Consider the following 17,078-nt stretch of genomic DNA (forward strand, 5'->3'; position numbering starts at 1 on the left):
ATTTCCCGATGTGCTCCAGCAGACCCAGCACCAGCTCCTGCACTCCTCCCACAGCCAGTGTTTCCTCCTGCCACAGCCTCATCTCTGCTGGACAGATACAGGACTGCTCTGCTCCTATACACAGGAGTTCCCTGGCAGAGCTGTGCTGTCACTTCTGCCTGGCCTGGCCATGGTTTTGGTTTCCTCCACCAAGTGCTGCCTCCCTGTAACGTCATCAGGTTTGTACCTGCACATTCCCTGTGATGTTTTGCCCTCCATGGAGTTCCCTTTGACCAGAAGTTAACTTGCAGAGATGCACCTAAGCCAACACACAGGGACCAAGCTTGGAGCAGTGCGTGCCATCAGCCCCTGTTGTCAGCCCTGAGCTGGAGGTGAGGGCTGCCCAGGGAGGTGCCACTGTCCCTGGAGCTGTTCAAGGAATGATGGATGTGGCACTCCATGCTCTGGTCTAGCTGACAAGGTGGGGATCAGTCACACACTGGGCTTGATTATCCTGGAGGTCTTTTCCAGCCTCAGTGATTCTGTGACTGTGTGAGGACTCTGTCCCAGTGACTCCAGGGCTGTTTTGAGGGGGAAACTTCGGCCTGTTGCGAAGGGAGAGATGATGCTGAGCAAATACTGCTCACAAGGCAGGGAGAGGCAGCGCCCGGGTCCTGACCTGGGCCGTGCGAAGCATGGGGAGCACAGACACAGACAGACACACTCAGGCACACACGGACACAGACAGACACACACAGACACATTCAGGCACACACAGACACATTCAGGCACACTCGGTTCCTCCAGGAGGGGCTCCCGGGGCGGTGTTTGCGGCCCCGCTGCCCCGGGCTCTCCCCTCCGCCCCCTCAGTCCCCTCACGGCCGCCGCGGGGTTTCCCTGCCCGCTGCTGCCCCCTGGCGGGGCGCGGGCCCGGCGGCGCCGCGGCGGCTCCAGGCCGGGATCGGGAGAGTGACCGGGAAGGGCCCGGCCCGTTCCCGCAGCCCCGCACGGCCGGGGGTACCTCCGGTGAGCCCGACTCTCCCGTTTTTCCCGGCGGGAGCACCAGCGGATTCCTGCTCGGTAGAGCACGCCTGGCGCTTCCGTGGCTGCGCTGCCCGGACATAGGGAGAGGCCCTGGCTGAGAGTCCCAGCGGAATAAAGAGAAGCCTGAAGGGCTGTAGCACACAGGGGAGTGTTTGGACAAACTTTCTGGAGCATTTAGTGCCCATGGAAGGGACAATTCTAGAGCCCTGAAAATCTCCCGAGCACCCCTCCAGCCTGGGATGGGGTTCCTGGGATCAGGTCCCTGCACAGAAAGAGAGCACCTGTTGATCCCACAGTTCCCAGGTTGCAATGGGAATTACTCCTTCTAGCCAAGGGCAAGGACACCTTCCACATCCCAGGTTGGTCAAGCCCCATCCAGCCTGGCCCTTAGACACTCCCAGGGATGGGGCAGCCACAGCTGCTCTGGACAACCTGTGACAGGGCCTTACCACCCTCACAAGGAAGAATTTCTCCCTAAAAAAACATTTCTGATCCAAATGTATCAGCATCACTTACCATGGGATTAGAAAGGATCCTGGAAGTCACTGGCTATGCACACTCTGGAGCAGATGCTGGGATGCTGGCTCTGGACCTCCCCAGTTCCTGGAAAACATCTGCTAGCACTGTGGAACACACACACACTAAGGTAACAGACCTTTGAGTGATCAGGCCACTGGGTGGTTACATTTATCAACATGAAGTTCACTTCCCTCCTGCATCTCTAAAAAACAAGTATCATGGTATTGTTACTCTGTAGATTCATACCCTTTTGAACACACAAATGACAGGTTTGTCCCCAGTTATGTGACTAGGGAGCAGTGCTGTATTCACATCTGGGGGTCTCCACCCCCAGCATTTTTCCTAACCAGGCAGTCCCAGCTCCTTCACTAACACAATACACATCACTGTATCAGTAGAGCACAAAAAAAATCATGCTTTGAGGCAAACTGTTACATGGATATATTTATTGCATCGCAGTCTTAGCAATTTTAAATATAAACATTTACATCTGGAAAGCAGAATATTGCAAATTCAGTATTATCCAATATGTTCATAGCAGCATCAGCTTCCTAAGAAACAAAATGTTTAGGAAGACAGAGAAGGAATTACCAACAAGTTACACCCTCATTTATCACCATCTGACCCAAACATGGAACTGCAGCTGTGAAACAGATATTGAAGTCACCAAATGTGACCTTGAAGACGTCAGTGATTTCAAGACTGAAGAGTGTTTTTGTACCTGATTCCCCACATGGTTTTCGTGTGCCAAGGTGAGGTTAACTAACAGTCACGAGCCTGGAGAGGGCAGAGGGTTGATGTATCTGCATTACCTGACAGAGAGAGTTTGGATAACAACACTTGGCACTTGTATAGCATTTACCACTTCCCCAGCTCCTCGAAAGACAGGCAAGGAGAGCTCTTGGATGTGCTACAGCTGTGGAGCATCAGGGAGAGGGATGGAAGCGACTTGCCAAGGCCATTCAGTGAGCAAGAGGCAGTGAAGAGAGTGGAATTTGTCAGCCCCTGACTTCCAATTCCACGTCAGTCTGGTGGCTCATGCTGCTCTTCTGTGGCTCCCTAAGGAAGTTTTACAGGTGACTCATTGGAAAGAGGTCAACCCATCTGTTCCCCTTGTAATGCCCATTTTAGTTTTAGAGAAACCAAACATTTCTCTCATCCTCTCAGAATAATAAAGACACCTTGGCACAGCTGCACTTTGCTCTGAAGCAGTGGAAATCAGAAGCAATCACTATAGGAGCAGCTTTCATTTCTTTCCTGAGGGAGAGCACTGATCTTTTGAGAGGAAAAAGGATGGATATGTTTTCACACAAACTGATCAAACTACTTTTCATTCTAAACGAATACAAGACTGACTGGAAGTCTCAGGTGTACTAATTTTTTTTCAACAAAGTCATCCAGGTGTACACCAGAAAGTCAGAAGTTAATAAGATAGTTATCCAGGAACATCAGGAGGCATTTTCCTTCCCTGACAGGCCTACATTCCACCAGCTAAGAGCAAGAGCACTTACAGTGATATCTGAAAGGACTTGTAAACACCAGGAGACAAGCATCTCTGCTATTTCCCCATTAGAATAGTCCTTTCTCCTGCACCCCAGGAAGCCAAGGAAAACCAAGCCTTCTCCATCTCCACCTCAAAAGGGCAAATTTGCTTAGTTCCTTCTTCTGTTGAGTTTCCTCTGCAAAATGTTAAGAGGCAGGATCAAACATGTCAGTCATTAGGGCTGGAGCCTGGCAGAGATTCCAGGGGCAGTTCAGGTGCTGTGAAAGGCTCACAGCATAAGGGAGGCTGCACTCAAGAGCTGGCTCAGCATCCTCCCCTTCATCTACAGAGCTCAACTGCCCAGTGCTGGCAGGATTGTGCCCAGGGCACAGGTTAGAAAGCCCCTTCCCATGTCAAGGAGTTACCACCACCTGAGTCATTCCTCTCCCCTCCTCTTTGCCTAATATCCCACCTAACACTACTCTCTGTCGGTGTGAAGCCATTCCCCCTTGTCCTGGCACTCCAGGCCCTTGCCAAGAGTCTCTCTCCATCTTTCTCATAAGCTCCCTTCAGGTACTCAAAGGCTGCAATTAGGTCACCCCAAAGCTTCCCTTCTCCAGGCTGAACAATCCCAACTCTCTTATTTCCTGGTTTGCAATACTAATTACAATCACAATTTCACAAATTCTGTAAAAACTTACTTTTCCAATATTATTTCTAGTCAGCGGCAGCCTGTCCTAATGTTCTAACAGACTGCCTTAGGATCACCATTAGCACAAACTTGAATTTCTTAAGCCAACATCAAGAAGCGAAAGCATGAACTGAAGTAGTTCTGGGCTGCAGATGCTGCAGACCTCAGCATTCATATTTTACACTCGGCAGTGCAGGCAGGACAGAAAACATCCTCATATTAATTGGCAGTATTTGGAGTGAGGCTCTGAGGCAGACACTGGCATATACCTGAGCAGCTTCTCAGGCAAGAGCTGTCCTGGCTAAGGGAATCACTGCATCACCTCTGAAAAGCTGCAGCACTCTGCCTTCCAGTTTTATCCAGAGGCAGAGCTTGCAGTGTAAGTTGGTGCTTATAACTCTCATCTGTTTGATCAAAGATAGAAAGTTTACCTGGAGATAAACATCCTCATAAACTCAGTGTTTTCAGTCTGCTGTCCCAGCTCCATTTACCTTCAAGATTCTGGATCAAATAGTTTACACCTGTCTCACTTAGGTCAGTGCCAGTAAGAAACAGAAAGGCTGAGTGTGGGCAGAATATTGGACAGAATGTCAAATTCAATAAAAATTATACATCTTTTTACTCTGCCTCTTTTTATCCTGCACACCTCTTCACCCAGTGATTCACAGGTGCAAGTGGGTGACTGCAACAACAAACTAGGAAAACCTAGCACTTTGTGGAGCAAAATAAGTAAAAAATTTATTTTTTTAAAAGTTAAAAAAAATCACTTTACTCCAAAAAGTAATATTATCCAAGATAAATAATTCTTCTGAGCAAATAATTCCAAAAATCTAAAGAGAACAGTATGAAAATGAAGAACAGCCAAAGGCTCTTTGAATTCAAAACTGGATGGGGTAAGATTCCTTAGGGAAGGGTAAAAACCAGTGGGCACTCAGGCGTGTTCCTGCTGGACACTGCCCTGCTGAAGGAATGCTGCAGAAGAAACAATGAATCCAAACACTGAAGGAGAAGAAGCAGATGGAAAACAGCACTCACTGATTAATTCAGTAATCACCTGCAGAGGACGTGCTAAGTACTTCACTCTAGGTCAGAAAAAACCCTTCCAGGCAATTAACAAGCTGGACCAGTCAGTTGAGAGAGGAACCAAACCTACACTTTTTTATGAGCTTTTTTCCCCCTTTGGCAGTACCTTTTCTACAACCACAGCCTAAGGAGTGTTTGATAAAAATGAAACACCTGTGCAAAAACATTTCCTAAGAAACAATCCCAGAAATGAGAAATTATTTTAAAACTTCCTCAAATTATCCCAACGCTTCTTTGAAGTTATTGCAGAAAACTGCTCCCTGCAGTAACTGGGTACCTCACCCAGAACACACTTTAAGAACCATTACTGAGCACCAGGCTGAGCAAAGTCCCAGAAATACAGGACAGGGGGCACCTGTGGATCCTTTCTAGGGAGGTTTTCATATCTGCCCAAAGCTTTTTCACTCTCACATTGCTTTGTTTCCTACTCTTCATTCCTTAGCACAAAGACTTTGGTGTGTTCATGCTCACAGCATCAGTGCAGCAAGAGAGGAACGGCTGGGAGCAAAAAACTTTTTGAGCAAAAGATTTTATGTTGAGTTTGGAAAAGAAAAACCATAGAAAGAAACAATTTAAAAAAACACTGAAAACCCAAGCTCATTTGGTTCCAAAGGTTGTTTTCATTTTCTTCTTCTTTTTTTAAACAGAAGAATACTGTTTAAATACTTCAGTGAGGTAGAAGATCCCATTTCAGAACATGACATTCAGTTTTATTTAAAGAGCAATGTTATCTGAAGTACTGAACAAGCAAGTGACAACACACCTACAGGATCACTTGCTTCATCACAATCACGATGCTTGAAAGAGACAAAATCCATAAGACAAATTTTTAATAATGCATTTTAAAAATACACAATGCCAGAAAAAGTGGGAAAAGGAAGACATTTTGGAAGACCTGAAGTTGTAGAAGAGGAAGCAGCTTGGAAATAATGAGAAAGATGGACAGGAAAGTAGGATACAAATGAAGAACCAACAAATAATTCATTAAATCTAAATTGGAAGGGAGCAGTTCAATCAGCTTCACAGATGAGAGGAGGAACATTTTAACAATGAGGAATGAGGTAGTACAAAAAAAGTAGATAAACTATAATCCTTAAGCAGGTTTGCTCACCAAGGTGATGATTCTGGAAGAACAGGTCAGGGATGATATAAAAATCAAGGCACAAACTTAAGTCTAAGCACCAGCACTTTTCATCAAATGTAAACAAAACCTCGTAGATGTGAAGCAACAAACATCTGAAAGGTTTCAGGGAAAAACTCATTATGAAAGGAAACATTGAGACTTCCACCAGCAACTGAGAACTTGGAAAAGTGTCAATCAACAGGAAAGGCAGCACAGCCACAAACACATTAATGGTAGCTGTATCTTAGTTAATGCACAAGGCATAAACTAGGCAGACAAAGATTTAAAAATATGAGGTGAAGAAAAGCAAGAATTCAATGAGCTGTCACTGTATGTCAGCTTGAGGGTGATCTGACACCCTTTGGTCAAATACAAAAGAAAGAGGAGAGGTCAGAACCAGTGGCCTTTGGTACTAATAGAAAAGGCAGAGAGGAGTCATCCCAAGCAGCTGAAATAAGAACAAAGCTGCCAGAAAACAGAGAAGAAAATCCCCACAACCATAAGGAAGTAAATATTCACTTGCAGGAAAAGCTGCTGGGAAGTCAGGAGCAGAGATAAGCACCTTGTTTCTAGCTTCACATGTTTCTAGCAATTTGTGAGGGTTCTGGTTGCTACGCAGAAAGCCAACCAGGAAAGGGCGCAGAAAGCCAGGACAACAAGAACAGTCTTTGTAAACCAGAGTTTAGAATGTCCTGAGGAGACAAAGTACTGACAGGAGAAAGGGGAAAAAAAAAAGAGGAAAAAAAGGGAAAAAACTGCTGAGCCCATGAACACAAACATGAAAAGAAGGAAAGGGAAACAAGAACCTCCATGAGAAGAATCTTTCCAGTGCCTAGTCTCAGTTCACAGAGGGATGAGATTACAGCAGTAAAGCAATGTTTCAGAAGAAGCTGCAGAGAGTATTTAATTTTTTTTCTTTTCTTTTTCTCCCTTGATGAAATTATTTTGCCTCAACAGTACTTTTTATTCTGTCCCAGGCTGAACTTGGCTTTGAGCTCACTGGCTGAGCTCATCAAGCCCCATGTCATATGAAATGTTGACTTAAGTTTCAAGCTCCCCCAGAGGCAAACAGCTGCTTCCTATGTCCAGAATGCCTGCAAAATGATTTCTGTGCTTCACCCAAACACCAGACATATCCCTAACGACCAAGCAAGCAGAATGCTGCATCTGCAGCAACAGAAATCCATGTCACCCACAGTACAGCCACTCAGTTTGAGAACTCAGGGTATCTATATGCAATGTCAGTCCTGCCACAAAGCAATTTCCCAACTTCAGCTTAAACACACAGAGCTGCTGCAAAGCACAAGGCAGTTGGGATGAATACAGAATAGCAGCATGAAATCTCCTTTGACAACAAAGGAACAGGCTACATAATGGAACAGCTTCATTTACTCTCAGACTTCTGCAGGTAGGTTTTTTGGGAAGCAGTTTATACCTGCTGAACCTTGGCCTCACCTGCAATAATACAACAGCCTTGCTAAAATGAAACACTGATGAGTTTGACTTCTATACTTCAAAACCTTTTCAGGCACATCTCCAAAGCTCAACTGGAATTAGATGATGCATCCTTCACATGGACAGGAAAGACCCATGAAGATTCCTGCTCCATGAGAACTGCTGGAGACACAGCAGCTCTGGTTTCAAGAGAGGGGGGAGCCTGAAAGGTGTTTAAATACAGGACAGGTGTGCTCAGCACAAGCACACCTGAGAAAAACCCAATCTTTGCCAGCTTCACTCTTACACTAAGTAGCAAGTGGGTGAAATATAAAAGGATAATTTTCCATCCTCACCCACAATAAACTCCAAACAGAGAGGTCTCTGAGTCAGCTACATCATCTGCTTGCTGCTGACACAGGGCCAAAGCACAACATCACAGAGAGCCTAAGCTTTGATACTGGAAACAACTTACAGTCCTGCCATCACCCACATTAAAAGAATACTTTACAATTAAGGGGTTTTCTATCACACAGAGCATTACAGAGCTAACTATGGCAAAGAGGCCAGTAGCCATCAGCAGGATGTGACTCCAATATTTTATGAACTATTTCAAAATGACTGTCAGAGTTATATCTGAAAAAGAGGACATCCATATAACAGCAGCAGATAAACTGTTGGTTTCATTAGCAATTTCATCTTGATATTACTCAGAATGTGCAAAAGAGCATTTCTGATTTATTGCAGGTCCAGATCTTATCTTTAAATGTGTGCCACAAGTAGTTCCTGTAACAGAGTACACCAAAATTCTCTTACAACCCTCTCCATTTAGCTTCCTTTTAAGAAACAGAGGGATCTGTGCTTAACTCCCTCATATCACAGAAACAACTGTGTTGCTGACCTTCTCCTAAGACCCCCAACAGTGATCCAAGGAGGCTGCTTTGGCATCAAGCCCAGGATGCTCAGGTTACAATTCTTTCCCCTGCCTTGACGTGGCAATGGGAAACCAGCCACGGTACCATCCTACTCAATGACAACTCTAAATAGCAATGGGAGCTGCAGCAGCAAGTCATGCTATCAAATAAATACTCTGCCAAAGGCTCAGCCAAGTCAATGTGCTAAATGGACAAGCAAGACATTCTCTCCTCGAATAAAGATCTGGTTTATGTGGCGTGTGAACACCTGCTGATAATCCACCTTGGGCCGCCTCCTTCTGCGGGGCTGGCTCCTGGCCCGGGCCCCCTCTGGCTGGGCAGTCCTGCTGCCCACATCAGCTTCACTTCTGTCACCTGGGGTCCTCTTCTCTGCAGCTCTGCCCGAGTGTTTCTGCCTCTCACGCTCCTCTTCTGCTCTCCCTCGTCCACATCCAGCCTTCAAAGTCAGCGTCTGAGAGTCATTTGTCAGGGCCAGCTCCTTTGAGACAGTCTTTGAGTCAGCTCCCTTCTTCCCCGAGGATTCCTGCAGCTTGAGTCTGTCAAACAGCTGCAAAAGGACAGTTGTATCTATGACCACGCTTGTAAAACAAGACAGGCCACTTGTTCCACACTTCTACATTGTATTTTCATGTACAATCCCAAAGCAGCTCACAAGACACAGTGACAAATCTCCACCAGCAATACAGGCCATGTTTGCTTACCAAAGTCAAACAGTGACAGAAGGTGAACGAGTCTCTTGCATGGTCATGACTGTCTAAATGTGAGCACCAAGGAATTTAATTTTGGGAGCAACACTGCTGTGTGGTAGCCTTTAACTTTGGTCAGGAGAAACAGAGATACCAAGTTGCTCCTATAGCTCACTTTTCCCCATGTTCTTTTAATGTTGTCTGACAGTTTTAGAGAGATTTCCATCCTTGTATCATGAATCCCTAAGATAAGGGGTCTCCATTAGCAGAATCTGTACACTGAAAAATGGAGGAATCTTTTGTGTTCACCAAAACAAACTAAAAGATGATGTGTGGGTATTCTGGGAGGTGAGCAGATCATAAACAACAGAAAAATAATAAAAGCTACAGCAGCAGACACAAAGCACTGTATGAACTCATTAATCTAAAAACACATGGTGCTGAAACTGGAAAAGAAATTGCTTTTGCTCTGGCAGCAGACAAGCTTTTATGAAATAATGGCAAATGAGATTTTTGGTTAGCCTCTCTCTTCCCAGCAACAGGATGGAAAGCCAATGGCTGTGAGAGGGAGCTAAAGGAACAATGACAACTTGATTATTTTTAACTAATCTTTAAAAGAAGGAAGGGTGGGATCTACCAGAAAACAGATTTAAATGGCAGGAATTTGAAAGCAAACTCCTCACAATGAAACATTTTAAATGTTTTTGTGATGCTTCTCTGATGTTCAAAAGGCCTGGAGCTGTTGCCATTTAACGGGCACTGCCCTGTCATATTTTTTTCCCTTCATTGTTCAAAAGTTCATCTATCATCTCTTCAGTTGTCAACGTGGTAAACAACTCTATTTGCAGCTGGATCCTAGGGAGGGGAGAGCTTTGGAGATCTTGGGCTTCACAGTACCCACACTGGAAGCTCAAGGGACCAAAGAGCTGTGTTGTTCCTCTGGCTGCAGACAGACTGTGCCATGAGGAACATCAGTACCAGAGGGGTGCTCTGCCACATTCCCTGGCAAGACAAACATGGACCTGATCAGTCCATGGTGCAAAAAACACACAGAACAAATCCCACATCAAAACCCACAGAGTGAGCTTCTAGAGGTTCAGCATGCTACATTAAGCAGTGGCAACAATTCTGATCTGATTCTAAAGTGGAGCTTTAGGAACACTGAACTACTAAAGTACTTTCAGAAAGATCAGAAAACATTTTGGGGATTTTTTTGCTCAGTTCAAATTATTTTAGAGTCATCTGTAATAAAAGGAGGTAAAATATTTCAAATGAAAATATGGGTTCCAAATCAATCCTCCCTTTTTATGACTTTGAAAAAGGAGATCCTAATAAGAAAGCAAACAGCAGATGTCACCTACTCGGGTCAGTGAGAGCTGAGGTTCTGCATAGAAGGCTTTGCCCATTACTGGTTTCCTGTAAGTCTCATCCACATCTGTCAGGGCCTAAAAAAGATAAAAGAAACTGAAAGATTGAAATTAAAATAAAACATGAAGCAGCTTTGGACCAGCTTTGTGTCAAAGCATTATGAAATTATGTTTTGAGAGAAAATCCATCCCAGGAACAAGCTGTGCTTTGGAGCTGGTTTATTAATCATCTAAATTGTACTAAGTATAAAAGCAGCAGCAAAGTTCATTCTGCATTATTTGCAAAATCTCTGTGATTCTTGCCTGCAAAATCCTTCCCTCCTCCCCACTCCCAAACTTTTCACACCTCCAGGCTCACGAATATTTAATAGCTGCTTTTCCATCTACTTTAAGATCTTCACAAGGTAGAAAACAGGGAAAAGCTTTTGTCACTGGCAGCTCAGTGATGTCAGTGAGAGAAAACACAGAAGCACCCACCACTATAGAAAGACTGGGTTTTGCAGAGAAAGAAAGCTCTGGAAGCTTCTGATACTCCTCATATTCCACCTCCTGTATTCTTATACAAAACTCTGAAGATTTTGGGAAACCTTCAAAGCTTCTCTCTCACCTAAAACCTCTCTAAGATGGTTGGGTACCTCCCAGATGTACCACTCCAACACCAAGTACCATTTGTGCCTGAAACCCAGCACTTGGTACCAGAGCAAATTTTGTGAACCACCTTAACCTTCCCCATATGTCATTTGCTTAAAGCTGTTGCAAATTTCAAGTTTCCAATATAACAGTTACAAATGAAGGGCTGGAACAATAATTACCATATTCCAGAATTTGTCAAATGCAACCAAAAAGCCAGTGCAGACTCCACGAAGGCCCTTGAAAGTGCGGATGTGGACGTTGATTCTGACACCATCCCGGACACAGCGATGGAGCTCCCCCAGGGGGCTGCCTTCATGCACTAGGACAGAAAGAGAACATCACCAGTCTCCACCAAAATACACAGAACCACAGAACAGAACTGTAGAATGGCCCGAGTTGGAATGATTAAAGATTATCTTCTTTCAACTCGCTCCCACAGGGAGAAAAAGCTACCAACTAGACCAAGGTTGCTCAGAGCCCCATCCAGCCTGGCCCTGAACACTTCCAGGCTTGGGGCAGCCACAGCTTCTCTGGACAATCTGTGCCAGGGCCTCAGCACTCCCACAGCCAGGAATTTCTCTCTAATATCTAATCTAAACCTACCTTTTTTCAGTTTGAAGCTACTCCCACTTTTCCTGTCACTATGTATTTTTGTAAACTCTCTTCATATCTATCTAAAAACCATGTAGAAATCCACTCTATGTACAAGTATGGCAGAGCTTGGCACAGCACTGGTGTTCACAACAATAGCAATGAAGAAGCCCCAAGCACTGCAGCACACTGTGGTGGCCATTACCAGACCACCAAAACTCTTCTTACAATGGGGAGAGCCAAGGCCAGAAAATATGAAGGTTTTGCTTTACATAGCCCACAGCCAAATCAGCCTCGGCTGAAAATCTTTTGGCTACATTTCAAAAACCTGCCAAGTAATCCAAACTGAAAATAAATAAAATCCCCCACCAGTTGAGAGGGAACAGAAAGCTCAGAGGGGCAGAGTTAGTTCCACAGAAAAGACAAATGCCTGGTTAAGGCTACCTCAGTTTAGTTATGAGCTGTGAATAAAGAACTGTAGCAGATTTGTTCCTTTTCTTTACAGGGGGATTTCTGAAACAATGAATGACCAAAATCCTTCAGCTTACTAAACTGGACCAGTTGAAACTGATGAAAATGCATTGTTTCAGTTAAGATTTCAGCAGCCAGATGAACATCCTTCAAAGTCCTACAAGTCTCTGGCAAGGAAATAAAATTGTTCTAAGAAGCAGCCAGCAATTAAACCATGCTAGGGCCCAGGACAATAATGCTTTAACCAGAGCAAAAGTGAAGGAATCCAGTAAAACTTCAGGAATTCAGGAATTCAGTAAAATAAGCTTGCCTGGCTCACACAGGCCTTGTCTTCACACCAGAAATCTTTGCAAGTGTAACATATCTAGAGGGGTAGATATTATTTACAACTTCCACCCATGTCCTGGTACCCACATGCTGTACAATTCCTACTAAGAGGCAGGAAAAAGACTTGGTCTAAAATCTCACATGGTTCTGCACATTAATAAAACATGTGAGCCAGAGATGACCTCTCACCTTGTGCTTTAGGGACTGTACCCTCAAGGTTTGATTTGCACACCAGAAATTGCTTCCTGTGAGTGTAAAGTGACTGTGTAAAACAGCTGATCTGCAGGACTGGGCTGCAGGGTAATTCATGGCCACAGCAGGGAAATCTAAATCAGTTTCCTCTGAATTAACCTAATCACATTTATTTTTTGAGATCCATTGTGTTCTTGCCAGCCCTCTCCAGCTGGATAACTGCAGGAAGTTGGTTTCACACAGAGCATAAGCTGGCTCAGCACCTCCCAGCCTTGCTTAGGGGGTCTTTCCATGGGCCTCTGTGTCTCCTTCAGCTGAACTGATAACAAACATGTTGTAGATTGACAGATCCATCACAGGAACCACAGATGACACCATCATGGCATCAAATTAATGCTTCCAATCAGAAAACAGTATTTTTCTAACCAACCTGAGAACTTACATAACAATTTAAAATCCAGACTTATTTTTAGATTTTAAGTACCAATATTCCATTTTAAGTAGGAACTCTATCTACACCTAACCCTTATTTTCAACTTATTTTCAACTATGCCTCTGTCTCTCATCACCCGGGAAAACACTACAGAGCTCCACCAAATCTACACTCTACCCACTTTTCCTTCTGTGTAAGATTCTGGCTCCTCCATGGCAAACTTCCAGCTTCATCTGAGCAAAAGGGCAGAACACATCATCCAAAAATCCTTCAACAACCTGACATTCTCAGCAAAAATAAAATAAAATCAGCAAAGCAAGGCGTTTATTTTTGGAACACACCTCCTCTGCAAGCACTGTGAGCCATAATGAGCAGGATCTGCACACAGCTAAATCTGCCTGTGCCTTCTCTGTTGTTAGAGAAATGAACAATGTTTCAACAGACAGGGAAAAAAGTTACCAAGCTGGTTCTCAAAATCCAACCCTTACCTGGATAAAATAAGCACATGCTTAATAGCAGGACTCTGAAAAATGAGTCCAAAGCTACTATGAACAGAGGGCAAGCATCCCAAATGGGTGAAAATAAAGATTTAAACTCTGGTTAAGTTCAAGTCCTTGTCCTCAAAGGAGACTCTGTTAAGAGGCAAGATTAGAAAAACCACAAGAGAGAAGTTGAAATAACTCAAAACACATCAAACACCTTTCCACCTGCCCTGCACATGAATTCTCTGCCCCTTGGTAAATGCAAAGTGATGACAAATAACTCCTCCTGAACTGATCCACACAGGCCAAGTTCCAAACACCTGTGGTGCAGACATCCCCCAGTTACAAGGAAAGCACACAACTTTGGCTATAAATCACTCATAAAACACTCCAGGCTGCTGAATAGCACTTTCTGTATCAGTTGTGCCAGACTTCTTTGAAGTCCAGACATGGATGTGTGGATATTAAGTATGTGTTCTTAATTGTTCTTAATTTTCACAGTGGTTTTTTTTTTTTCCTCAATTTTCATCACCAGTGCAAACTGAGATATTTTTAATTAAGATCTGAAATCAACATTTAAGGTCAGTTTTCTGGAAATCCTGGCTAACAGAAGCTCTGCATTTGTGCAGAACACTAAGTGTGATACTTAAGAGCATGCAGCACCTATAGCAATGAACACATCGTGTTTTAGTGTTTTAGGGATAGTCTGATTCCAAAATGAACCCCAGTATTTTTAATTAAGTGCACTAAAGTTACATCTCACCTGACAGCAATGCCATTTGATTCTTGGTGCGGGGGCACAAGTAGCACCTCTTCATATTTAGGGGATGTTTACCCTGACTGCTCACAGAACATTTTTACAAGAAATAAGTATCATCATCACAGCTGATGAATTTAAATTTACATCACAGCTGTCTCTCACCTCAATCCACTGCTCTGCCACCCTGTTATCAGAAATGCCAGTATTTCTGCCTGCAGGATGTTTGGTTAGCAACCAAGAAACAGCAGTGTGTTACAGACTGCCTGTGGTTATGGTTTAACTACACCCTGGACTGGCCCAAATATGGTTTAAAATAGTATTTTTGAGAATATAGCAGTGTCTCATCCTTTTCCTCCTTAAAACCAAGAGGATGCAAGTAATTCACCAATTAACAGAGCAGAACATGACCACAACAAAGTCAGTGTCATCTCTGCGTGAGTAGCTCTGTGAAAAGCTCTTCCTCATTCCTGCACACCATTTCAGAGATCACGGAATGGTCTCGGTTGGGAAAAACCAAAAAGCCCATCTTGTTCGAATCCCTCTGCCACCTGCAGGGACACCTTCCACTATCCCAGGCTGCTCCAAGCCCCATCCAAACCGGCCTTGGACACTTCCAGGGATGGAGCAGTCACAGCTTCTCTGAGCAACCTGTACCAGTGCCTCTGCACCCCAGGGTCATTTCCCATCAAACCAAATCATTCACCACCCACACCCCACTGTCACCCAACCGCTTCCGCCAGCCATCGCTCCCTTCTCACCCCCAAACTCCACCGCAACTCCGCGCCGGCCCGGCCCAGCCCAGCCCAGCATGCCCCCGGCCCTCACACCCTCCGCCCTCCCTCAGCGCCGGCTCCCTGCGACCGCCCCGCCCGGGGCCCGGCTGCCCGCGCCCTTACGGGGCATCCTGGTGAGGACATTGCGCGGTGCCCGCCGCCGCCGCCTCGTCGTTCCGCCTTCCTCCTGCTCGGGGTCCGCGTTCACCATGAGGCTGCGGAGGCGCTGGATGCGCTCGGGGTCGGGGGCAGGCGGGCCCCGGCGGGACGCGCGGGCGGCGGTGGCAGCGCGGCTGGCGGCGGCACCGCGGCGGCCGTGCGGGCGGCGCAGGCCGCGCTGGAAGCTCTCGTACTCGGCGAGGTTGTTGAAGCAGGGCGCGGCGGGGAAGGGCAGCGGCGTGCGGGGCGAGTAGAGCGCCAGCAGCGGGTCGAAGCGGCTGGAGCTCACATCCAGGCGGCCGGGGCTGGGCGAGCGGCGGCGAGGGCCCCGCGGCTCCGCGCTCGCCGCGCCCGCCTCGTCCTCCTCCATGCCGGGCTGCGGCCGGCCGCACCGCCCAGCGCCGCCGCCAGGGGGCGCTGCCGCTCAACGCCCCGGGCCTGAGGACGGAGCGGCCGCCATGGGCGGGACGGACCCGGGAGGGAGCCGTGAGGGACCGCGGGAATCACGGACACCTCCCTGCTGCATCCGGCACCGGAGAGCGTCCAGCAAAGGCTGCAATGATGGTGAAGGGTCTGGAGCATCTATCTTTCATAGGAGACATTGCGGGAGCTGGTCCTGCTTAGTCCAAAGGACTCAAAGGGGGGTATCAAAAGGATGGTGCCAAACTGTTCACGGTGACAGGAAGAGGAGAAGTGCACACAAGCTAAAACACAATAAATTTCACCTCAAAATGAGGAGGAACTTCTTTATGTTGAGGGTGGCAGAGCACTGGAACAGCTGCCTGGGCGTGGAGTTTCCCTCTCTGGAGGCATCCCAGACCCACATGAACACATTCCTGGATAACCTGTCCAGGTGTCCCTGCCCTGGCAGGGTGGTAGGGCTGGATGATCTCCAGAAGTCACCTCCAACCCTGACAAATCTGTGATTATTTGCAGTTACCTCCCACTGGTGCAACCCTCCCCCTGCAGCCCACTCTGGGGACCAAACCCCCCTGGCCCAAACCCCCCATGAAATCCACCTGGGCAACGGGCGATTGCAATGTAATTTGCATTTTAATGCATAAAAGGATACACAGGGCAGAGTAATTTCACTGAGGAACAGCAAGAAAATGCTTTTTAATAGGTTTTACTATAATGATTCACCATCTCCATTAATGTTTCATAACAAGTTCCCGTACCTTTAATGCTTCTTGTTACGGCAATACATCAGCCACAGGCTGTTCACCAACTTCAGAAAAACACCTCTTTCTTCACTGGGTCACAGTACAGGACTCCTGCAGCTACAGAAATACCCATGAGTTGTGTGTGTCACCAACACCAGGCTGCTGCTTGAACCTTGGAAATAGTTATTTTCCCATACAGCTGCACAGTTATATAAATGCACATCTTACACATGAGGATACAACAGGGGGTTTCTTTCTCCAGTATTTATCTTAATACAAATTAAAGGCCATGGTTGTACAGATAATCCTGGTCTTGGTTCCAAAGACATATGCATCCATATGTGAACAACTATGTTGACTTGTTACATATTATTGTAAGAATGAGTTAATTAGAAAACACTATGACCTAACACAGACCTGTTTTTTATATACACACACTATTTACATACATAAAGATACTACAGGATGTATCAGGCAGCCATAGCATATAAAATAAAAAAACCTGTTATGCTTTCCAAACATAAATCATGGCTGCCAAATTATTTTTTAATCTTTCATTTGTTACCAGGCTGAATAAATCCAGCTGCTTTGTATGTAATGTCCAAAGTCAGGCATCAAGCAGTAACATGGAATTTCAAAGTCAAGTAAATTGCATTTATGTTAGAAGATAAAAAACCAACGAAGCTCTTAGGAGCAAATAACTGGTGCAATGATTCATTCTGAATCATTATTTTACCATCAAGCCACATC

At 45.6% G+C, this 17,078-nt stretch overlaps 1 protein-coding gene across 1 annotated transcript; it reads right to left on the minus strand.

The window, feature by feature from the left end:
• Window positions 1-5,615: 5,615 nt before the first annotated feature.
• On the minus strand, window positions 5,616-15,535 carry LSM11 (LSM11, U7 small nuclear RNA associated). The gene is made up of 4 exons (XM_058034952.1): window positions 15,130-15,535; window positions 11,157-11,296; window positions 10,339-10,422; window positions 5,616-8,838 (listed from the first exon to the last, which is right to left on the minus strand). Exons 1-4 carry the CDS (start codon window positions 15,533-15,535, stop codon window positions 8,467-8,469), a joined length of 1,002 nt encoding a protein of 333 aa, XP_057890935.1. The 3' UTR covers window positions 5,616-8,466.
• Between the last annotated feature and the right edge of the window lie 1,543 nt (window positions 15,536-17,078).

The sequence above is a fragment of the Melospiza georgiana genome, chromosome 15, assembly GCF_028018845.1.
Source record: "Melospiza georgiana isolate bMelGeo1 chromosome 15, bMelGeo1.pri, whole genome shotgun sequence".
Taxonomy (NCBI): domain Eukaryota; kingdom Metazoa; phylum Chordata; class Aves; order Passeriformes; family Passerellidae; genus Melospiza; species Melospiza georgiana.